The sequence below is a fragment of the Impatiens glandulifera genome, chromosome 5, assembly GCF_907164915.1.
Source record: "Impatiens glandulifera chromosome 5, dImpGla2.1, whole genome shotgun sequence".
NCBI lineage: Eukaryota > Viridiplantae > Streptophyta > Magnoliopsida > Ericales > Balsaminaceae > Impatiens > Impatiens glandulifera.
The window spans coordinates 22,930,226-22,955,224 of record NC_061866.1 but is presented as its reverse complement, the minus strand read 5'-3'; the positions used below and the strand labels follow the sequence as shown (position 1 = coordinate 22,955,224).

At 34.4% G+C, this 24,999-nt stretch overlaps 2 protein-coding genes across 2 annotated transcripts; both read left to right on the top strand.

Moving 5' to 3' along the window:
- LOC124939126 (ribonuclease H2 subunit A-like) lies at positions 1-8,386 on the top strand. The gene is made up of 7 exons (XM_047479636.1): positions 1-36; positions 1,476-1,530; positions 1,881-2,004; positions 2,095-2,182; positions 2,308-2,445; positions 2,514-2,601; positions 8,295-8,386. The coding sequence occupies exons 1-7, from the start codon at positions 1-3 to the stop codon at positions 8,384-8,386; spliced, it is 621 nt and encodes a 206-aa protein (XP_047335592.1).
- A 9,753-nt stretch (positions 8,387-18,139) lies between these two features.
- LOC124939125 (secreted RxLR effector protein 161-like) lies at positions 18,140-18,913 on the top strand. The gene has a single exon (XM_047479635.1). It carries the CDS (start codon positions 18,140-18,142, stop codon positions 18,911-18,913), a length of 774 nt encoding a protein of 257 aa, XP_047335591.1.
- The last annotated feature ends 6,086 nt before the right edge of the window (positions 18,914-24,999 follow it).

The window sequence follows — 24,999 nt, the reverse complement described above, 5'->3', positions numbered from 1 at the left end:
ATGACGAATAAGTTGGAAAAAATGCCCAAAATGAAGGTAGATGTTGGTCGATAATGAGATGTAGCAAAATGTTAGTATTTTGTGTTAATTTTTTTTATTATTTGCTTATTTTCATTTATGTTATATAGTTACAATTGTACCATATTTAAATGTTTATTTAATAATTTTTCTTATTTTATAATGATGATTTTATTTAGAAGTAATCTCACTTTTAACAATAATTATTTTTTGTTTTAGTTAAATATTATTATTGTTGAAATATTTTATTTTAGTTTAATTGAAATGATCTATAATATACTTTAATTATATATATTAACAAATTTAATAACATTTTTTTTTGTTTAAATACAATTTAAAAAATAAATTATATGAATGTAATAAATTTAATTAAAACATTGACTGTACATTTAATTTGAATTAGATTAAAATTTATAAATTAATTTTGAAAATATAATCTTAATTATTAATTCTAAAATTTCTTTTTAAACTTTAATATAAATGATTTTGGTTTATAATAACGTTAATTTTTTTTAACTCTTTAATTTAATATATTTAATTAATATTTATAAATTTTAAAATATTTAATTAGCAAGGAATTTAAGATAGATGAAGTAATAATTGTACATTGATTTTAAATACAATCTTTTTTAATATATGAGATCAATATTTTGTAATTAAAGTATTTATTTTTCATAACACATCATCTTTAGTATCGCCCAGAAAATTGAATTGTCCTATCCTCGTAAAAAAAAAACATGAATTTATTTTTGACAATCATAATATTAGTTCAAAAAATTATTTAAAAAATTGTTTTTAATGAGATTAAAACTCATAATCAAATAAAAACTACATTTTTTTTATCGTAAATTAGCAAGTTATCCATTTTATTTTTTTAAAAAAAAACTTAATAAATTTATCTAAAAACCCGACACATTTACCTTAAGGTGGTCTGCCCGCACATAAGTGGAAGAAATGTGTGATATAAACAACAATGACTTTTACTGAATAATACTAACTTTAAAAAGCTAATTTCCAGATAATTTGATAATGATATATTTTACGTTAAAAGTTGATAATATGGTTACATAAAATGAGACTAAATTTCATGATTAATTTAATTTGCGGCTATAGTTGTGATATCTAACTTTATTCTTCGATTTAAACCTTTTACTATATTTAAGAGACTTGTTTCTATGAAAAATTTATCCGACTAATCCACGTTGCCTTTTCCCTACGTTTGCTAAATTTCTGGCGGGAATCACAAAAATCTGGACACAGAGAGAGTTTTCGTTGGCGGCTAGTTTCAGTAGAACATCAATGGAATCTGGAAGTCATCTTCCTAAATGGGCTTCTGAACCCTACTGCTGACGAAACCGGACGAGGCCCGCCCTGTCTTAGGTTTTTCTTTTACCTCCATCTCTCTTTCATCACATCGATTTCTTTCTGTTTTCACGAATTTGTTTACTTGAACACAGGTCCCATGGTATACGGATGCAACCATCGTACCAAAAGACTCTTTCCTCGTTGCTTGTATTATTTTGCAGGTTACCATACTTCCTCAACTTACATTACTTGATCATTTTTTCTTTCTGGGTTTGTTTCAATTTCATAGCTTTGAATGGTTAAAATAAATCAAATCAAATGAAGTTGAATACTGAACTGTATATAGCTAATTTAACAATCATAATCATTCTATATATAATCCTTGACTTTAGTCAGCTTATTGTTTCATCCAATACACTCATTCACATAGCACATCAAAGACCTAGGCATAACCGAAAACAATGATATTTGGTCTTGAACATTAAAATGAAGTTGGATAGTTAGCTATACAATATAAGCTAATTTGACAATTATAATCATTTATCAACTTATTGTAGATTCAAAGACCTTAAAGGAAGAAAAAAGGAAAGAATTATTTGATAATTTGAAGGCTGATGAATCTCTGGGATGGGCTGTAAATGTCATAGATCCAAAGGAACTATCTGCAAAAATGTTAAAGAAGTTAGTCCGTGACTGTTTAATATTAAAATGTACTACTATAAATCACCTTCTTTGATGATGCTAAGCTATTTGTTGCTCATTTGGTCTCAGAACCAAGATTAACCTCAATGAGACCTCACATGAATCTGCCATGAGCCTTATCAGAAGAGTAACAGAAATGGGAGTTCTTCTGACTGAGGTAATTAAGAAGATGATAATTTGTCTGTCAAAGAATTTCAACTATTTCCATGATTTGATTCAAATGATGGGATAAACTATAAAGGGTATCAAACAAGGACTTTGTGTTTATGGTTACTGTTTCAGGATTATGTATATACAGTTGGAGATCCAGAGAAATACAGAGTGAGATTGATTGAACGATTTACATTCATAAAATTTGTAGTCCCAAAAAAAGCTGATAGTCTATATCCAGTTGTGAGTGGAGCAAGTATTGTCGCTAAGGTGATTAAAATTTTCTTAACACATCATTTTTGTTGAAACAATTCCAAAGCACTTCTTTGACATGTCAGCTTACAAGAGATCGAGCACTTCGAAATTGGGAACTAGATGAAACTGCTGATAATATGAATAGAAATTTTGGCTTTGGGTATCCAGGAGGTATAAGTCTATACTCTTTCATTATTTAAAACCTAGTGTTTAGATCAAGTTATAGAACTTGGTATCTGTACTATCTTAAAAGGCAGAGTATGCCTTGTACATCCCAATAGCTGTGTAATTTATGATGATAGTAGTTATTTTATTTGCTTGCAATAAGGTAAATGCATGAGAGTAGTTAAACTAAAATTCTAATGAAATAGGGGGAAAAGGTTGGATGCATGCTGAAATGAAGCCTTTTTTAGTTATTATCTTCAGATTTATTTAGTGTTCATTAGGTTGTCTTCTCTAATTTTCACAACCATTTTATTTACTATTGTATATATGTATTTAGATAATGTTGAGCCACTTGGTAGTCACATTTTATGATTCGATAAAATCTATATTTGTAAGAATTTAGAAAACAGTTAGGATCATATCCAAATAATAATTTTTATTTCGAACAAAGTAAAATTTCGCACTATAATTTGGAATATAATCCAGAAATATCATTTTTATACAAAATGAAGAAAATTACCTATAATAATCTGGATTATGATAAAAAAAACAAATGTTATATACCAAATGAATGAGAAAAACACTTTAATTCTAGCTATAGAAATCAAGTAAAATTACAGTCTATAATCGGGAGTATGATACAAAAAAATACTTATACCAAATGAAAAAAAAGAACTTTGGCATTTTCATTCTTATCGTGATTACGAAATTTCAGTTTCCAAGTAAGTGAAAGAATAGGGAGAATCTTGTTTAATCTTCTTGATGTTTATATCAGGGAAATATTCAATATATATACATTATAAAAGATTAATAAGGAAACTAATAATATAATAACGATATTATTTTATATTCCTAATATAAAGATTATTTCCATAATCTTTGATATTATTTTATATGCCTAATATAAAGATTATTTTCATAATCTATCACACCTCCGCAGTCGAAACGGGAGCTTTGCAAATGCTGAGACTGGCCCGAAAATCATCAAATAAAATCTTAGGCAGTCCTTTAGTAAAAATATCTGCAATCTGGTATCGGGATGGCACATGTAAGACACGAACTTCATCCCGTTGGACTTTCTCACGAACGAAGTGAATGTCCATTTCAATATGTTTAGTGCGCTGATGTTGTACCGGATTACTAGAGAGGTAAATAGCACTAACATTATCACAATAAACTAAGGTTGCCTGTGTAACCGAACATCTGAGTTCTAATAATAAGTGTCGGACCCAACATGATTCCGATACGACATTTGCAACCCCTCTATACTTTGCTTCAGCACTAGACTTTGACAAAGTAGGTTGCCTTTTAAAAGACCAAGAAATCAAATTATCTCCAAGAAAGACACAATAACCTGATGTAGATCGACGAGTATCAGGACACCCGCCCCAATCAGCATCCGTATAAGAAATAAGGGAAGTAATAGATGATTTGTATAACTGCATACCATAATCAGCAATGCCTTACCTTGAATATAACGGATGATTCGTTTTAAGGCATTCATGTGAGCAACTTGAGGAGCATGCATAAACAAGCAAACTTGTTGTACAGCATAAGAAATGTCCGGACGAGTGAGTGTCAACTACTGTAACGCCCCACATAAAGAACGATAAGAGGTAGGATCTCCATAAGAAATGTCGGATTGAGTGCTCATTTTTCCTTTAGAATCAACAGGAGTGGAAGCTGGATTACAATCTGTCATGCCTGCTTTTTTAATAATGTCATGAGCATATTTCGTTTGAGACAAGAACAAACAATTCTTGTGTCGGGTAACAGCAATGCCTAAGAAATAACTCAAAGGACCCAAATCTTTCATTGCAAATTCAGTGTTAAGTTGAGAAATGACATATTTCCGAAGGGACTCTGATGAAGCAGTGAGCACAATATCATCAACATAAAGAAGAATGTAAGCAGTGTCATGATCATGGCGATAAATGAATAAAGAAGTATCCAATTTGATGTGATTAAAGCCAATTGATGCAGCAAAATCAGCAAAACGTTGATACCAAACGCGGGGTGCCTGTTTCAAACCATAGAGAGACTTTCTCAAAAGACATACATGATCAGGACGAGCCGGATCTTTAAACCCCAAAGGTTGATACATGTATACTGCTTCATTCAAGTTGCCATGTAAGAAGGCATTCTTCACATCCAATTGATGAATAGACCAAGACTTGGATAAAGCAATGCTAAGAACCATCCGTATAGTTGCCGGTTTCACAACCGGACTGAAAGTTTCATCACAGTCAATCCCTTTTCTTTCAGTTTTCTTATCACCAACAAGACGAGCCTTATGTCTCTCAAAAGAACCATCAGATTTCGTTTTATGCCGAAAAATCCAAAGCGAACGAATAATATTTACACTAGACGGACGCGGAACTTAGGCCCAAGTACCATTGTCAATAAGCGCATCATATTCTTCCTGCATAGCAATTTTCCAATTATGGTCACGTAGAGCATGTACGGGATTTTTTGGAATGGTTGATACAAAGGTAGAAGTGTGAAGAGAGTGGTCTTGGTATTTTTTATTGGGTTTGACAATTCTATGACGACTACGAGTGGCCATAGGGTGCGGGTGGGATGCTACGGGAGAAGGAGGAGTGGGAGAGTTTGAAGACTCGTTCGCAGGGTGAGTGTGGTATGTTATGGGAGAAGGAGAATAGTGGGGGGTGGTTGTGGGTTGGTGTTGGTGCTCGGGTGTGGTGAGAATTTGATGCAAGAGATGGGTGTTAAGGGCACCTGAATCATGACTCAAAAAATCGTATGTGTGAGATTTCGGAGTATGAATTTTGGAAAAAGGAAATGCTGACTCATCGAACCATACATGTTTGGCTATTATAATTTTTCGAGATGACATATCCAAACATTTATATCCCCTATGATTGGGCGGATAGCCAAGAAAAACACAAGGAGAAGACCGAGGTTCAAGCTTCTGTATTTTGGATGGTGGAAAAAGAGGATAACATAAACACCCAAAAACTCGAAGATGAGAGTAGTTAGGATGCTTTTGATACAAAATCTGAGTTGGAGAATTATAACCAAGAAGCTTTATAGGTAAGATGTTGTGAAGGTAGGTAGCCATTTCGAGAGCATGATGCCAAAACGATGGTGGCATGGATGCATGACAAAGAATAGTGCGAACAATATTATTGATTGTTTTTATTTTTCTTTCGGCCTTGCCATTTTGAGGAGAGGTATAAGGACAAGAAAGACGTAAAGTCATACCATGTTGGTGACCGAATTTTTCAAAACGAACATTTTTAAATTCAGTACCATTGTCACATTGGAATGCCTTAATTTCTCTCTCAAATTGAGTACAAATATATGTTCGAACACGAATAAATAACTTATAGACTTGAGACTTATAAGAGATCAGAAAAGTCCATAAAAAATTTGTGTAATTATCAAGAAAGAGAACATAATACTTATGGCCGAGAGAACTAGGAATAGGGGATGTCCACAAATCACTGTGTATAATGTCAAATGGCATAGTAGTATGAGACATAGAATCGGGAAAAGGCGATTTTATTAATTTACCCAAAGGACAAGAATGACAAACATGTTTAGCCTTAGGACATTGAATGAAATTACTACTACGCAATAAATTTAAAATTGCATTTCCCGGATGACCGAGACGGGAATACCATATATTTGGATAAATAACTGAAAAAGCTGACGGTGTGAAAGAAGAGAAGACTTGACGATCTGTGAGAAAAGGGTAGAGATTGCCACTACTATTACATCTCACTCGTTTGCTCCCCGTCTGCAAGTCCTTCACAGTAAACCTAAAAGGATCAAACTCAATGGAAACATTATTATCAATAGAGAATTTCCTAACGGAGATGAGATTTTTGACTAGTTTTGGAACATGAAGGACATTTTTAGTTGAAGTGTGTTTTGGTGTAGAGATTTGTGACCATAACCATGAATTGGAATTTTGCTACCATCACCAACAATAATTGAATTATTATGACTATTGGTCAAGGGAGATATGACGATAAATTACCTTGAGAATTTGTCATGTGAGAGGTAGCACCCGTATCCATATAGTAGTTTGGATCAGACAATGTCATTGTGTGCATTGCTTGATCAATATTGGTTGGCATATAACCTTGAGACGATGGGCCTGACGAATAGTAAGCTTGAGGTGGTTGTGGCCCGAGGATACCGGTCTGATGTGCAGGCTGACTGGGCTTCGTGGCGGACTAAGGAGATGGGCCTGGTGCCTGTGATGAATATGGGCAGGGAGGAAGAGCCCAAGGGCTTTGCTGCCAATATGCCTAAGGTGGAGGATACATCCATCCTACTTGGGTCTACTGCTGGTGCGAGGCGGAAGGACCACGCTGCGGGTTTTGCTGCTGCTGCGAGGCACCACCATTACGATGTTGATTGCCAGAGGCACCCTTACCCTTGTCGGAGCTGCCCTTTCCCTTGGTGGTTTTCCGGCTATTGCCACCATTACGTTGATTATTACCCCGAGAAGAATAATGGGAATTATCAGCATTATTTTGGGACGATAAATGGGATTGCGTGATGTGAGCCTCTACATGAGACTTAATAGAGAGATCAGCAGCATTCTCATGTTCTTCTAATTCAAGCATTGAACGAAGAGTATCAAAAGAGGGCAACGGGTTAAGATGAAGAACGGACGTTCGAAAGGGCTTATATTCCTCCGAGAGGCCTTTTAAAAGTTGTAGAGCCATTCGATTGTCAAAGACTTTATCTCCAATATTCCTCAAATTATCAGCTAGAGTTTTTAGCTGAGCGCAATAAGACTTAACACCATCAAAATGAGAAAGCTTGGTGTTTGTAAATTGCGCATCAAATTACAAAGCTCTTTCAGATTTGTTGTTAAGAAAAAATTGTTGCAATCTGTTCCAAGCATCAACTGCCGAGTCATCAGGATCGAGGATGGAATTTAGGAGATCATTAGAAATGGTCCCATAAATCCATTGACGAACAATGTCATCAAGTCTCTGTGTTAAAGCCTTTTCGGCTTCCGTCGGAGCGGGAACCACGACCGAAGGATTAACTGTTAGAGGTTGAATATGGTTGATCACCATATTAGCACGGCAATGAAGTTGAAAAAGGGTGGACCAGCTGTTGTATTGTTTTCCTTCATAATCAATGGTGATAGGGATGCACGCCTTTATGTTGGAAACAATGGTGGATGGATGAACCTTGTTTTCGGCCATAGATGAAGAAGAGAGAAAGAAAAGAAACGGAAGTTAGGTTTAGAGAAAAGAAGCGGAAGATGGGTTTAGAAAGGAAAGAAAAGAGAACCTAGGGCTCTGATATCATGAAAGAATAGGGAGAATCTTTTTTAATCTCTTGATGTTTATATCAGGGAAATATCCAATATATACATTATAAAAGATTAATAAGGAAACTAATAATATAATAACGATATTATTTTATATTCCTAATATAAAGATTATTTCCATAATCTCTGATATTATTTTATATGCCTAATATAAAGATTATTTCCATAATTATAAAAGATTAATAAGGAAACTAATAATATAATAACGATATTATTTTATATTCCTAATATAAAGATTATTTCCATAATATCTGATATTATTTTATATGCCTAATATAAAGATTATTTCCATAATTTATCAGTAAGCTTGTTATTTAAACGTGAGTGTTTTACACAGAAATTGATGGATGATTTTTGTGCATATGTTTGTATTCAGACCCTGCAACTAAAACTTGGTCGGGTAATCACAAACACTTAGTATTTGGATTTTCAACATTAGTATGGTTCAGCTGGGGTACATGTATATGACACTTGCTTTGTTACTTTATCTTTTACTTTTTGTTCTTTTGGCATATGGGTTAGACTTTTTTTTGTTGTCATTAAGGTTCAATGTCAATTTTGATGCAATCCTATGCTTGAATTCCTTCAAATAATTCAATAGCACCTTTTTTCTGTAGTTTCTTAATGAGACTTTTAAAGTTAATAATTCCACATCATTACATTTCCTCTCTAGGTTAAGCTCTGATTATCTGGAATAAAAGAAATTTGTTTGATGTAAAAGTGGTTTATTTTAATAAAATGATCAAAATATCCTTAGTTTTTAGTTGGTGTACTTAAATGATTAGATTGAAAAGGTGATGTTTGATGAGATGGTGTAATTGTTATTTTATGGTATAAATTATAAATAAGGTATAAATTCTACATTGAATAATTAACCTCGCAATGGAATAGAATATTACTTTATATTATGATGGTTATTTTTTAAAGTCCATTTGTGAGAGTCTTTGCATTGTGTTTGATAGGGAATCTGATGGAATGGAAGATGATGATTCTACGAACAATAATAGGAAAAAACAACAGAAACTAACTAGTGTTGACTTCACCTAATTGAAGATGACTACGAAAATAGAAGAAACTGAATCAAGTGGAAAAGGGCGTTGCAAATGTTTCTAGGCTCGAAAACTGCAGCAAGTCTCTCAATTCTAATCGAGAAAAGCTGATAGCATTAAAGTTTAGTTCTGGTGATTTAATAGAACAAAATTGTTTGTAATATCAGAAAGGAGGAACCGATTTCTTGTTTGCTTACCACCATTTAAATTGGAAGCAATTCAGTTTCTCTGACTCTGTATTGAATCGATTCTAAAACACATAAAAACAACCTTATTTAACATCTCAGTCTTGTATAGTTCCATTTTAAGTATTTAATAAATCCTCCTAAATTTAGGAACAGATTTACAGTATCTACTTGCAGCCCATGTCATATATTTTGTTAATTAACAAACAACCGAATATTCTTTTATTAATTAACTAATTTTGTTGTAAGTATAAATGTATGATGCTTAATTAATTTACGTGAATTCTTTAATAATAATAATAATAATAATAATAATTGTTAGATAAAATTAGAACGGTTCACATAAACCTAACTTAAATAAATATTCATGCAGGAACAAGGAACCGGACCGGTCAAACAAAAGAACCGGCTAAAGAAAACTAGCCGGTCAAGTCATTAAACCGACCAGGAACACTTGGAACAAACAGCCGAATATTCTTTTATCAATTAACTAATTTTGTTGTAAGTATAAATGTATGATGCTTAATTAATTTACGTGAATTCTTTAATAATAATAATAATAATAATAATAATAATTTACATGTGTATATATGTTTCTTATCTGAAAATGGATTTAAATTGGATTTGTTTAGAATATTTGTTTGAAAATTAGATCTGTTTGTTTGTTTGTTTAAACAGAGATTACAGTACTATTAATCAAACATTATATATAATATGATGATAGAATTATGCATGATTAACAAACAAGCGGCGAGGATATAATCCCAATTACTAAATCACATTATTAATTAAACAACAATAAAAAAATTAGGTTTAAGAAAAATAGGGTTTGTTGAAACCATATATATATATATATATATATATATATATATATATATATATATATATATATATATATATATATATAGCTAATAGTGAAATACATCTCTACTACAACAACAATCATTAGGATCAGATTAGATATCTAAAAAGTGATTTATGTTGAAATTAATATTTTTAATTAAAATAAATATTTTTAATTAATTATGGTATTGATTAGGATAATATTGGGAGGTTATAAGTTACAATATTTAATTCTAAGATAACGAAAAGATTTTTATTTTTATTATATATTTACCTTGTAATGGGATGATTGGTGAATCACAACAAAATAAGAATATTTTCATTTCCTTTTGTAACCTTCGTTCTTTATTTTTCTCTTCATCCCAACAAAGTGGTATCAGAGCTTCAAGATCGATCCATGGCGATGCTAGGAGATTCTTGGCCGATAAGAGGAGCGCAACTCATTTTCGACGGAGAAGATTATGATTATTGGAGTGTTATGATGAAGACACTCCTAGTCTCACAAGATCTGTGGGATTTGGTGGAGAACGGACACATTGAAGATCAAGATGCCACAGGATCATCAGATCGTTCATCCGATAAAAAGTTGAAGGAGAACAAAAAGAAAGATCCGAAGGCCTTATTTATTATTCAACAAAGTATTTCTCGTAAGCTTTTTCCGAGAATAATAGGGGTTAATACATCGAAGGAAGCGTGGGATATATTGCAAAAGGAATTTGAAGGGAGCGATAAAATGAAGATAGTGAAGCTCCTGACTCTCAAACGAGAGTTTCAAAATTTAAGGATGAAGGAGAAAGAAACTCTACAAGAGTACTTCTCAAGGGTGATCGAAGTTGTAAATCTAATCAAGTGTCTTGGCGATGACTTGATCGACAAAACGGTTTGTGAGAAGATCTTGATAAGTCTTTCTCCAAAGTATGACAATATGGTTGCCATTATTGAAGAAATGAAAGACCTCTCGTCACTCAGTATTCACGATTTGATGGGTTCTCTTGAGATGCATGAACAACGGATGAAGCGACATACCGAAGCTTCCATCGAAAGTGCCTTTCAATCAAAAGTGAGTGTAAAAGAAGATTCTACTGAAAGCTCAAGTAAACGTCAATATTCTTGTGGCGGTGGAAGTTATGGAAGAGGTCGAGGGCGTGGCCGAGGGGGAGGTAGAAACTTCCATGATAACAAATTTTTTCATCATTGTAAAAGATCGGGTCACGTTGAAGAAGACTGTTATCATAAAGGTAAACCTCAATGTTTTAATTGCAAGAGGTTTGGTCATATGCAAAAGAATTGTCGAGATCAAAGAAGAGAGCAAGCCAATTATACCGAGGAGAAAAGGAATTGTGAAAGTGATGGAAGCACATTTTTTGCATGTCAAGCGGCTATTGGAAAAAATGATAACGAGTGGTATGTTGATAGTGGGTGCAGCAATCACATGACCGAAGATGAGTCAATTTTTTGCAAAATTCACAAGAGTGACACAACTCGGATCACAATGGGTAATGGTGCTGTGGTGAAATCAAATGGAAGAGGTACGATCGCAGTAGATTCAAAGAAAGGTAAATTGCTAATCCATGATGTGTTGTTTGTTCCGGATTTAGCTCAAAATTTGCTGAGTGTTGGGCAGCTTATGCAAAATAATCATGCATTGTACTTCGATGATGATTATTGTAAAATTTTTGACAAGAAAAATAATAGAGAGTTGATTGCGGTTGTTAAGATGGAGAGGAATCGAAATTTTCCTCTTAATCTTAAACCTGCAAGTTGTGCATCGATGAAGACCGATGTTGAAGATATGTCATGGTTGTGGCATAAACGGCTTGGGCATGTGAACTTTGAGAGCTTGAAATTGCTAAGCAGAAAAACTATGGTGTATGGGTTGCCAAATATTGATGACAAGCATGATGTTTGCGAGGCATGTGCTCTTGGTAAAATCCATCGAGAGACGTTTCCGAAAGAGAAAGCCTGGAGAGCAAAATCATTGTTGGAGCTCATTCACACTGATATCTGTGGTCCGATGTCCAAAAACTCTCACGGAGGTAACAAATATTTTATCACTTTTATCGATGATTTTACAAGAATGTGTTGGGTCTATTTTTTGAGGCAAAAATCAGAAGCACTTTCTGTTTTCAAGAAGTTTCAAAGAATGGCTGAGAGACAAAGTGGTAAGGTGATTAAAAGATTAAGAAGTGATAGAGGAGGAGAATACAACTCGAAGGAGTTCAAGAAATATTGTGAAGATATTGGTCTTGAAAGAAAATTGACGACGAGTTATACGCCAGAACAAAATGGCGTTGCTGAGAGGAAGAATCGAACAATTGTCGAGATGGCGAGAACCATGATGAATGCAAAGGGGTTACCATTGACTTTTTGGGCCGAAGCAACCTATACAGCAGTTTATTTGTTGAATCGTTGTCCGACAAAGGCGGTTGAAAACAAGACACCATTCGAGGCATGGTCCGGGGGTAGAAAGTCGTCAGTCAATCACTTGAAAGTGTTCGGATCCATTTGCTATGCTCATATCCCGATGATTATGAGAAATAAACTTGAAGATAAAGGTGAAAAATGTATATTCGTTGGATATAGCACCAAGTCGAAGGGATATCGACTTTTTAGCTTGAAGAAAAATAAGGTGATTGAAAGTCGGGATGTGATCTTTAATGAAAAAGAACAATGTGATTGGAAAGAGAAAGGTGTTGAGGATGTACAGATGCCGGTTTTTGAAGAAGATCGGAGGGAGTCATCTAGACAAGTCAATGAAAGTGGTTATGAAGAAAGTGAGCATCAACAATCTCCGACAACACATCCCGGGGCTAGTTCATCCAGTCCGATCCTTACTCCGGTAAAAATGAGAAATTTGAACGACATATATGCTCGATGTAATTTCTGTGTTGTAGAACCTGAAAGTTTTGAACAAGCTATTCAAGAGGAGATTTGGGTGAAAGCAATGGAAGAAGAAATCAACATGATCAAAAAAAATGAAACTTGGGAGTTAGTAGAGAAGCCGAAAGAAAAAGATGTGATTGGGTTGAAGTGGATTTACAAGACGAAAATGAGTCCTGATGGTTCGGTTAAAAAATGCAAGGCAAGATTGGTGGCAAAAGGGTATTCTCAACAACCTGGAGTCGACTATCATGAGACATTTGCACCGGTTGCGAGACACGAAACGATAAGGATGTTGATTGCATTAGCCGCTCACAAAGGATGGATGCTTTACCAACTTGATGTGAAATCTGCATTCTTGAATGGAGTATTGAAAGAAGAGGTGTATGTGGTACAACCACAAGGCTTCAATGTTGAAGGAGAAGAAGAAAAAGTATACAAGTTGAAGAAAGCGTTGTACGGATTGAAGCAAGCACCTCGTGCTTGGTATGGAAATATCGATGAGTATTTCTCTAAAGGAGGATTTTTTAGGAGTCCTAGCGAGCCAACACTCTACATCAAGCATGGTGAATCCGGTATGCTCATAGTCTCTCTTTATATTGATGACTTGATTTTTACTGGAAATGATGAAAACATGATTAATGAGTTCAAAACTGATATGATGAAGAAATATGAGATTGTTATGATCGGGGACGCCCTTGGAGGACCGGGGTGTTTCCGGTTTCAGGAAGGGTGGCCGCTACAACACACAACACTCTTTGGTGATAGTCCGGTTAAAAACTAAAACCGTTCTCAGCACTACGCAAACTGTCACAGACTCTTGAACCGGGTTCAAGGGCGGAAATGTCTGTTTCAGGTTGAAGCAACGTATGCGACTTCTAGATGATGTTTTAGAAGGAGTCGGTTTTATGGATATGAGTGACCGGTTTTAGGAGTATGATTGGTTTGAGGTTTAAGTTAAGTAAGCAAGAAATGAGAGCGAAAGAAAGAACACGAGACAAGAATTTGTTTATGGATGTTCGGAGCAAACCCTCCTACGTCACCCCTTCTTCTCAGGTTATGAGAAGGATCTCCACTAACTTTTATAGTTACAACAGACACTGCCGGTCGAGCCCAACTTCGCTACTCGCCGGTTACACCAAACTCACTCTATGATGTAATACAACAACTCAACACAACACAATACAGAAAGCTTCCGGTTTTAGACACACCGGTTTGGAATGTGAAAGTTTATCTCTCTATAACTTATTGTTTTTATGATTCGTAATCTTGTAACTCACACAACTTGTCAACTGCCTCTTGTTGTATTTAATGAAGACGTTCCGTCTTCCTTTTATAGCTGAGAAGAGCCAACGGTCACTTTTCTTCTCTCTCCTTTGGATTGGTTAATCATTATCACGCCTATGCAGAAAGGTTGCTTGCAAGCTTCACCTTCCTCAACACTTGGCAGTCATGCACTTAGCCGGTTTGCATGTTGGACACATGGCAGACATGCACTTAGCCGGTTTGCATGTTGGACACATGGCAGACATGCTCTTAGCCAGCCGCCTTCCTGACAGCTACCTGCTGCCTGGAGATTGCTTCTGGATTTGGACAAGTATGCCTGACAGCTACCTGCTGCCTGGAGGTTGCTTCTGGATTTGGATTTGCATTTAATCAACCGGAACATTTATGACTGAGCGGGTGCATTTAATCAACCGGAGCATTTATGACTGAAGCGGCTGCATTAAGTGTCGGTTGACCGGAGCCTTCTTTCATTAAATGCTTGTTTGACCGATCTCCTAACTGGGCTCTAGTTGACCAACCGGTTGACCGAGCCGGTTTGACCGATCTCCTAACTGGGCTCTAGTTGACCAACCGGTTGCTTTTACTTCAAATTGAAGTCAAACAACCGAACGGTATATATATTTCCAACCGAATGGATTTTGCTCAATTTACCTGAAATGGCAAAACTTTAAATATTATTTGCAGCTAGTGGGATTTGATCGTTGGTCACCTGTACAGGCAGAGGTGTTAACCACTACGCTACAACAACTTCTTGTTATATTTAAACCAATTAATATACTTGATCTAACTTAGCGGTTTAACATATATATATTTGAACTTAGTTTTATCTATTCATTAAACTTTTCATAAGTTATAACAATTATTTTCTATCAATTTCTCCCTTTTTGATTATTTAGAATAAATATTCAAAAATCGTAATGTGTGGCCGGTTTAAAATTAATCTACTTAATTTTTCTATCAATTTCTCCCTTTTTGATTATTTAGAATAAATATTCAAAACTTGTAATGAGTGACCAGTTTTTTTTTTTTTTTTAAAAGGCTTATATTTGTTTGGCCGGTTTTAAAGAGCTTACACTTGTTTGGCCGGTTTTTGAAGAGCTTACATTTGTTTGGCCGGTTTTTGGAGAGCTTACACTTGTTTGGCCGGTTTTTGAAGAGCTTATATTTGTTTGGCCGGTTTTTGGAGAGCTTATATTTGTTTGGCCGGTTTTTGGAGAGCTTACACTTGTTTGGCCGGTTTTTGAAGAGCTTACACTTGTTTGGCCGGTTTTTGAAGAGCTTACACTTGTTTGGCCGGTTTTTGGAGAGCTTACACTTGTTTGGCCGGTTTTTGAAGAGCTTACACTTGTTTGGCCGGTTTTTGAAGAGCTTATATTTGTTTGGCCGGTTTTTGGGAAAACGATTTGGTTTAAAGAGATTTTTTTTTTTTAACAAATTTTCTTCAAATTTTGTAATCTAACAATCCTAAAATATTTCTAAGGGAAGAAAACTTAGACTCGAGAAGTGGCTTTGATGTTAGCCACTTCATTCTTGTTCCCTTCATATGATGTGTTCGTCAGCAGCCGGCTGTCCGGACGCAATGCTGTCTCTTCCAAGCTCCTGTCTTGATTTACCTGCATTCATAGACAATAGAGAATCTGTTCCCCATTTTTCTTTGGGTCCGTGGCTTATTAATCCCTTGGGAATCCATACTTTGATTATTTTGATGGATTTTCCGTTGTGTGTATGTATAGTATATCTACCTGATGATGATTTAACTTTAAAAGATGTTTTTCGGTAAACATCTCTAAACTTTCGGTCAAAATTTTCTTTTCCATACAAACTGGCTGCCCTTCTCTCAGGTTTCAGCCAGCTTAAAGTTGGTTTTACATAAATCATCTCATCCTTTGAAGTTAAAACATTACAGCTTATAATTTCTTCCTTGAGCTTCTCATTCACAGATGAGATCTCATTTATTGAAACATCAACCTCTTTGATTTGAGATGAACATTTTGAACTATCATATTTAATTTTTGAAATAGTTTGATTAAAGGATTTTGACAGTTTTCTATACTTAATGACCATGTCATTTAGTGCAGCAATTAGATCATCTCGTGTAAAATCATCAAAAGAGAGATCAAATACCTCAGATTCTTTCTTAGCCGTGAAGCAGGTTTCAACTTTATCATCATTGTCGATGGATGATGAGTTGTCCGAATCGCTATCGGCCCATTTTCCCTTCCTTTCAGCAGCCATTAGAGCTTTATGCTCTTTCTGGTTCTCCTTTGTTTGATCACTACCTTCAAACAGTTGGATCAACTTTTCCCACACTTCTTTTCCCGTTTCGCATTCCATGACTTTCTCGAAAGTGTTGTTATCCAAAGATTTGAAAATATGTCTCATGCAATGGTTGTCTAGGTTACTTCTTCTCCTATCTTCAGCCGTCCATTCTTCCGTCTCCTTGTTAATCTTTATCGGACCCTCCTTTAGGATGGTGCTCATTTCATCATCCAACGTGATCAGATGTAAATACATCTGTTTCTTCCAGCCGCTAAATGCCTCAATGTTTAGCATAAGTGGCCTATCGCTGTGGGTCATGCTTCCCATCTTCTTCGGTTGCTTGAGTGCTAAGAACCTCGCTCTGATACCACTTGTTAGGATCGGGGACGCCCTTAGAGGACCGGGGTGTTTCCGGTTTCAGGAAGGGTGGCCGCTTACAACACACAACACTCTTTGGTGATAGTCCGGTTAAAGACTAAAACCGTTCTCAGCACTGCGCAAACTGTCACAGACTCTTGAACCGGGGGGTTCAAGGGCGGAAATGTCTGTTTCAGGTTGAAGCAACGTATGCGACTTTTAGATGATGTTTTAGAAGGAGTCGGTTTTATGGATATGAGTGACCGGTTTTAGGAGTATGATTGGTTTGAGGTTTAAGTTAAGTAAGCAAGAAATGAGAGCGAAAGAAAGAACACGAGACAAGAATTTGTTTATGGATGTTCGGAGCAAACCCTCCTACGTCACCCCTTCTTCTCAGGTTATGAGAAGGATCTCCACTAACTTTTATAGTTACAACAGACACTGCCGGTCGAGCCCAACTTCGCTACTCGCCGGTTACACCAAACTCACTCTATGATGTAATACAACAACTCAACACAACACAATACAGAAAGCTTCCGGTTTTAGACACACCAGTTTGGAATGTGAAAGTTTATCTCTCTATAACTTATTGTTTTTATGATTCGTAATCTTGTAACTCGCACAACTTGTCAACTGCCTCTTGTTGTATTTAATGAAGACATTCCGTCTTCCTTTTATAGCTGAGAAGAGCCAACGGTCACTTTTCTTCTCTCTCCTTTGGATTGGTTAATCATTATCACGCCTGTGCAGAGAGGTTGCTTGCACGCTTCACCTTCCTCAACACTTGGCAGTCATGCACTTAGCCGGTTTGCATGTTGGACACATGACAGACATGCACTTAGTCGGCCGCCTGCCTGACAGCTACCTGCTGCCTGGAGATTGCTTCTGGATTTGGATTACTCATTTAATAACCAGAGCTTCACAACATTTAATCAACCGGAACATTTATGACTGAGCAGCTGCAGCTAGTGGAATTTGATCCCTGGTTACCTGTGTGACAGGCAGAGGTGTTAACCACTACGCTACAACAACTTCTTGTTATATTTAAACCAATTAATATACTTGATCTAACTTAGCGGTTTAACATATATATATTTGAACTTAGTTTTATCTATTCATTAAACTTTTCATAAGTTATAACAATTATTTTCTATCAATTTCTCCCTTTTTGATTATTTAGAATAAATATTCAAAAATCGTAATGTGTGGCCGGTTTAAAATTAATCTACTTAATTTTTCTATCAGAGATGAATGATTTAGGTTTGTTACATTATTTCTTGTGTATTGAGATTGATCAAAATGATGGAGGTGTATTTATTTGTCAAAATAAGTATGCCCAAAGTATTCATTCAAAATTTAAAATGGAGAACTGTAATCCCGTGATGACTCCATTGGTAGTAAATGAGAAGTTGGTGAAAGATGATGGTAGTGGTGATGCTGATGCGGTACAATATAGAAGTCTGGTTGGAAGTTTGTTGTACCTTACGATTACAAGACCCGATATCATGTATACTACGGGTTTATTATCTCGGTTTATGCACCGACCAAGCAAAATTCATCTTGGAGTTGCAAAGAGAGTGTTGCGATACATTAAAGGGACTATGGAGTATGGTCTCATGTTTGAAAAAAATGATAGTGAAGATATTGAGTTGTTTTGGTTCTGTGATAGCGATTGGGCTAGAAGCATGGATGACATGAAGAGTACATCCGGGTATTGTTATTCACTAGGTTCAGGTATTTTTTCATGGGCCTCGAAAAAGAAAGAGAGAGTTGCACATTCCTCCGCCGAAGCCGAATACGTATTGGCAAACGAAGCAACCAAACAAGTGGTTTGGCTAAGGAAGATTTTAGAAGACATGGGGGAGAAACAAGATATGGCTACAGTTCTCTTTTGCGATAGCAAATCGGCAATTTCTATGTCGAAAAATGCGGTATTTCATAGTCGAACAAAACACATCAACCTTAAATATCACTACATTCGTGAAGCAGTGGATGATGAAGAAGTAATGATCAAGCACGTAAAGACTGGAGATCAACTTGCAGATATCTTCACTAAAGCACTTCCTTTAAACAAATTCGTCTACTTACGAGATTTGTTAGGCATGACCAACAAAAATATTGAGGGGGAGTGTTGAAATTAATGTTTTTAATTAAAATAAATATTTTTAATTAATTATGGTATTGATTAGGATAATATTGGGAGGTTATAAGTTACAATATTTAATTCTAAGATAACGAAAAGATTTTTATTTTTATTATATATTTACCTTGTAATGGGATGATTGGTGAATCACAACAAAATAAGAATATTTTCATTTCCTTTTGTAACCTTCGTTCCTTATTTTTCTCTTCATCCCAACAATTTAATTAAGAAGAAGTTATGCGGTTGTCGACCTCCTCTTTAATCCTCTCGAGATCCGCCATCTTGGACGCCAACAATTGTAAATCATCGGACCCAAGATCATCATCTAAACCCATTGCATTGAGAATCCATCCGATCAGAAACGCAAAGTCGTCGTCGCTCTTGTCGGATGATTCCCTAGTCGTCGTCCTCATCCTGATATCTTGTTGTAATTGTATCGTGGGATCGCCAACTTGCAGGATTCCGTCAACAATAACGTCAAAGGAGGAGGGCCCTCCCGTTGTTGTTGTTGTTGATGGAGGTGTACATTTGACCGGCGGGGGAGAAGACTAGGGCGCCAACCTCTTGTCCCGTCAATTTCTGAAACTCACTCAGATTTTTTAACAGACTAGATTTGCGCTTGAAGAAACTCACCATTCTTTGAGATTTGTTTTCGATTCGCGCAATGTTAATCTTCTTCTTCCCTTAACCTCTGTTATTTTTTCTCCCGTCACTTTTACTATCATCAGATGTCGCCGCCCCCGTCATGATCTATATATCTATTCGAGGAGGAGGAGACAGAAAAATCAATCAGATTTGCTTTCGAGTTTCGAGTGCTTCTTTCTCCCTTTCGATCTCTTCTTTCTCTTTTGATGAACGATTACTTGGATATAAAGCTGTGTCCGTCGACCGCCGTATATATATATATATATATATATATATATATATATATATATATATATATATATATATATATATATATATATATATATATATATATATATAATTATGGAGAAAAAATAGTTTTTAATTTTTGTTGAAACATATTTGTAAGTGGTTTTTTTATGGTTTGAAATTTAAAAAAAATCAAACGGGAACTTTCAAATGAAGAAATTATGGAAATAAGTATATATATATATATCAATTAACAAATATTTTATATATATGAAAATTCGTTAATATGTATTTTATATATATATATGTATATAATTTCGGTTATTATATATTAATTAAATTAATTTCTTAGATTATTAATTAATTAGATTATTTGGTTTACAATTAATTAGATTAGTTTGAATTTAAATTAATCAGTTATTATTATTTGCTTAACAATACGAATAAATAAAATTATTTCTTTTAGAATAACAATAATTAACACTTTTATCATTTTTGTTTTGCAAATTTTTTTTTTTTTATAAGTTGGAAGGACTTAGAAGCTTATTGACCGTGATCACAGAAAAAGAAAAACAGAATTGTTCATTTAATTGAATTAAAATTTTGAATGACACTTATGAAGTCAAAATCTAAGGTATTCTTTAAATGAAATGACAGGTTGGAGTCTTATGATCTCTAGATCCTTCCAACCTTGTACATAAATACTTAGCCTCCCCACATAATTTTGTGTCCTTGCGCTGTCAAAAATTTCCCACAACTGAAATTCCTCCATGAAATCAAGAGCATGTCATCATTGTAAGATCATGAATTTCCCTTTCTTTGCATTTAATAACATAAAAAATATATTTGCATGCTTTTAAATTTTATTTGGTTTTAATTTTTCCAAATTCATCTTTAACTAATGTAACATAAGTAAATAAAAAAAAATAAAAAAAGAAAATTAAAACCTTAAGACATCAAAACTCAGACTGAAATTTAAAACCAAAAACAACTTCAAAAGGCTAGTTTTGGTTACATTTGGTCTAAGCTTTCTTGATCTGTTTTGCTATAGATAATTTAAAGTTCATTGAGATTAAGCCAGAGGTTTGAAAAAGTTGTTGGGTAATGATGATTAAGGATAAATAATTGGCTAAACAAAATCACTAGCCAAATTTAGGTTTATCGGTCATCTGTAGTTTTAAAAATAAAAATTGAAATTTCTTCTGAGCTCATATTCATCATTTTAAAAATAAAAACATTCTATCCAAACCAAAATTGAAATTAATATCTTAAAATTGAACAAGGATGATCTCTAATTTAAAATTTTTACCAGTTATGTGTTTTAGAAATAATTTGAATTTGAATTTGAATTTGAAATCGGGGTCTGGTCTGGTCTTTATTATTCATAAAACTAAATAAATTAACTTGAGTGCAATTTTATTCTAACGAGATCCAAGGTTATTTGACCGAAATAAAAGAAACAAAAAGTAAATCTCACATTTGTTCATAAAAAATTAATGTCTATGTTGATTAATTCTTAATTTTTATGTTATTATTTAGTGATTCTAATTTATAAATTATTTTATTTTATAATACTAATATTTGTATTTAGTTATATTGAAGTTTGGGGCAATCATGACCACCATGTAGTTAGAATATTCTTCCTTGTTGTAGCGGCACATACGACCAGGAACGTACTCAAGAGAGGGCTAAGCCCACCTTATTTCTTTTTCAAAGTGACTTGCATGTTAGTAATGGTGTCGCCTCCCATTGAATTACATCTATCTTCACAACATTACAAAACCTAAGTGTGACTTGTTTTTGTTGAAAAGACACTTTTGAATTGCGAGGTACCATTACGAGCTCAATAAATACAAGTGTTATTCTGTTAAATAACTCGAATTTCAAATCATTCACTTGCTTTAACTACTCATACACTTTTCATAATAACATATATATTTTTTAATATTAAATATTTGTAATATATACTAGAGAGTTGAACCTTAATTGATGTAAATTATAAGAAATTATTTTTAAACAACTAATAATATTTAAATTTCAATCTAATTTTTTTAAACTAATATCATTTTAATAATTAATAGTTAAATATTAAAATGACTTATTTTTTATTATATTCATTTACCCTGTTAATAAAATATGTTATGGATTCCCTGGTATAGTGAAAGAAAGATGTTGATATGATATATATGTTAACAAAAAAATATTTTTTTACGGTAAAAATAAAATATGATATCTAACATTTTCATTAATTTTTAATTTAATTCACTATTTTTTCTTATCTAATTTTTAAAAAATAGACAAAACTTACGTTTATTCACTCGTTCTATTCCTAAATTTCTCGTAATTTTCTTAAACACACCTCAGATATTTTTTAAACCCACCCCAATTCAAATTTCTTGGTCCGTTCCTACATACGACCGAGAGGAAGAGTCCACAGGCCAAGAAATGCACCAGCGGACCAGCTAGCAATCGAGAGAGCGAACATCAGATTTTCTGGCGAACTAGCCAGATTTCATATGTAGTTAGGCTTCCCGACACATCCGACAAAGGACCTCCTCTGCTGGCTCACTGTTGGCTTCTAGACTTCACACGTTTTCTGCAGCTTCTACCCAACGGAGGAACTTAGCAGCTTACTAAGTTTCCTGACGCTTACGACCAATAAGAGCTTCTCCTTAGCCTCACAATTTCTCCACCCGGTAACCAGCAGTTTCCAATCGACCTAGAGCCAAGTACGCTAGCTCATTTTCTTGTCTCTTCCGACTGAGAGCTACCCTGTTAGCCTCTAATTCAGCACCCGAGGGCTTATTTGCACAGTTGTCTACATCTTTCGGCGCATCCGACTGATGGTTCCTCTTCATTGCTGACTTTCTCCACTCGATAACCGACTAATGGTGATTGTTGTTGTTCCAAATGCTTATGACCGATGTTGATAGCTTCTATCTAGAATTTGAACATATTAGAAGACCACTAGTGAAGTACACCCGACCGTGAAAAAGAAAACGCTGGACAGTTGATCCTGCACCCAACCGTATCTTCTGCACCTATTGATGCTGAAGACCAAGACCGGTGTTTATGCACCCAATAGACCAAGGGACGGCGGTTGCCATACGATAGGACCGATGGCAGAATACTGCTGCATGCTAGGACCAACTGAAGGCTGTTACATGCTAGGACCGAGAGCTTAAGGTCACTGTACCCAAGGACCGCCAAAAGGGACGTGCTCTAGCATCCGACCTAGTAGGGCTCGATTTTTTTAGTAGTGATGACATGTTCTTTAACCGTGGAGGCTTCTCTATGGTCCAATTGGTTTTTATTTTATATTATATTTTTATTTTGCTCAAATTTTGGTTTACATTTTAATCTTTGTTTAATTTTTAGATAGATTTGTGGCTTGCTGGATCCTATGTTAGAATTAAATAATAATAAAAAATCAAAGACTTAACTAAAATTGAACCTATCACTAACTTAGACTTAGGATTATTTTTATGAGTTCTCTTGAACTAAATTTTTTTATAAACCCAAAAATACTATTTACGTATCATTTCTCTTTGTATATATACATATATTACATATGCATATATGTAAATAGAGATTTTACAATATTTATTATTTATTGGTCACTTCAACAAAAACACCTAAAATCAATATATACTTATTATTTATCTTTGTATATATACATATATTATTCTTGTATATTGTTGTATTTGCTTATATATTTTGTTTGTCACAAACATCACAAGAGCCATGTTTTTGATGGAAACTTTTTTTCACAGGACTATTAGTTAGTGCTCTTTGATAAACGACCGATCGTATACATATAAATCAAACTTTATTACTAGAATTAGCACAATAGGAAAATTTTAACGTGAATTAAAAATATATAAAAAAAGAAAGTGTAAAATAATATTTTCTAAAAATACAAAAAAATAGTAGTAGACATCGTCAAACTAGGCAAACGTGTGAAGTATAAAATCGATGCCCTTTTCTACACGTAACGAAACATCGAGACCTAAAAAAAATCATAATCTCCAATTCTTGGTGCTCATGCACCAAAAATTTCTTTTCCTAATTTGACAATAAATATTAGGTGACGAATTTTTTGTTGTTATAGTTATTATAAATATTAAAAAAAAGCTAAAAGAGACCTCGGTTGAGATTCGATCAAAAGATAAGTTATGGGGTTTGACTATAAAGTCTAATTTATTTTATAAGACTTTTCAATTTCTGTTAATATATTTTATCAAACGACAAGAATAATTTCTTTAAACGACTCTTCAATCCCAAAAAAGTTGATTGGTATTTTATCGTGTACAAAAAACATGTATTTGTGTTGGTTTTTATCTGGTCGAGAGAAGACCATGTCTCTTAAAAAAATTGTTATTCTAATTGATTTATTATGATAAAAATGATAAGCATGATAATATAAGCTTATAAAAAAAATTAATTGGAGACAACTAATACATATTTTGTTTAACTTCGAAACTTGAAGCGGTATATTACAAAAATTTTAGTTACCTCTCTAACATTAAGTCTTCTCATATATCTTATTTCACTCATGAAACTATTCAAACATTGATCGAACATGTCCTTGACCATAGAATTTCTACAGATTACAGTTAAAGTGAGGGTTTAGAATGACAAAGCAAGACTTCTTATACTACACCAAATATCGTCCCAAAAGTTGATCGATAAGTCATTGCCCAACGAGAATCTGCATTGCCCATGAAAAGACTTTTACATAGTAGAGATGTCTCTCTAAACTCTATAAATAGTTGGTCGGGGTATCTTTGGTGAACAATCCAGACAATTTCTTTCCATACATGCATCTGATCATATCAACCCACAAACAGTTAGGCTCCGAAGAAAATTTGTTGCTAGAGAGGTTTGTTAAATGAATCTAAATCCTTGATTCTCGAGTCCCCTTGATCTTTGAATTTTTACCATCACTCGGTCTCCTTCTAATTCCAAATGTTTTCTCTTCTTGTCCTCCCATTTCTTAATTTTTTGGCAGCCTTACCAATTTCACACTTCTCTTTCTTGAAGAGCGACTCCTTCAGTTGCCTCTTCAGCTTCTCCAATTTGAGAGGTTCCATGTGATAAAGGACTACCGCTAATGGTTTAGTACCTTCGAATAACTTTATTTTGTGATTCATCTCTCTCTTAGGTGAAGCTTCTTTGGTAATTCAGCGGGCATTACATACTGAA

Coding starts and splice junctions, on each gene's coding strand:
- LOC124939126 (XM_047479636.1), top strand. CDS start 1: ATGACGAATAAGTTGGAAAAAATGCCCAAAATGAAG. Junction 2,005..2,094: donor TCTGCAAAAATGTTAAAGAA/GTTAGTCCGTGA, acceptor ATTTGGTCTCAG/AACCAAGATTAACCTCAATG. Junction 2,183..2,307: donor TGGGAGTTCTTCTGACTGAG/GTAATTAAGAAG, acceptor TTACTGTTTCAG/GATTATGTATATACAGTTGG.
- LOC124939125 (XM_047479635.1), top strand. CDS start 18,140: ATGGAGAACTGTAATCCCGTGATGACTCCATTGGTAGTAAATGAGAAG.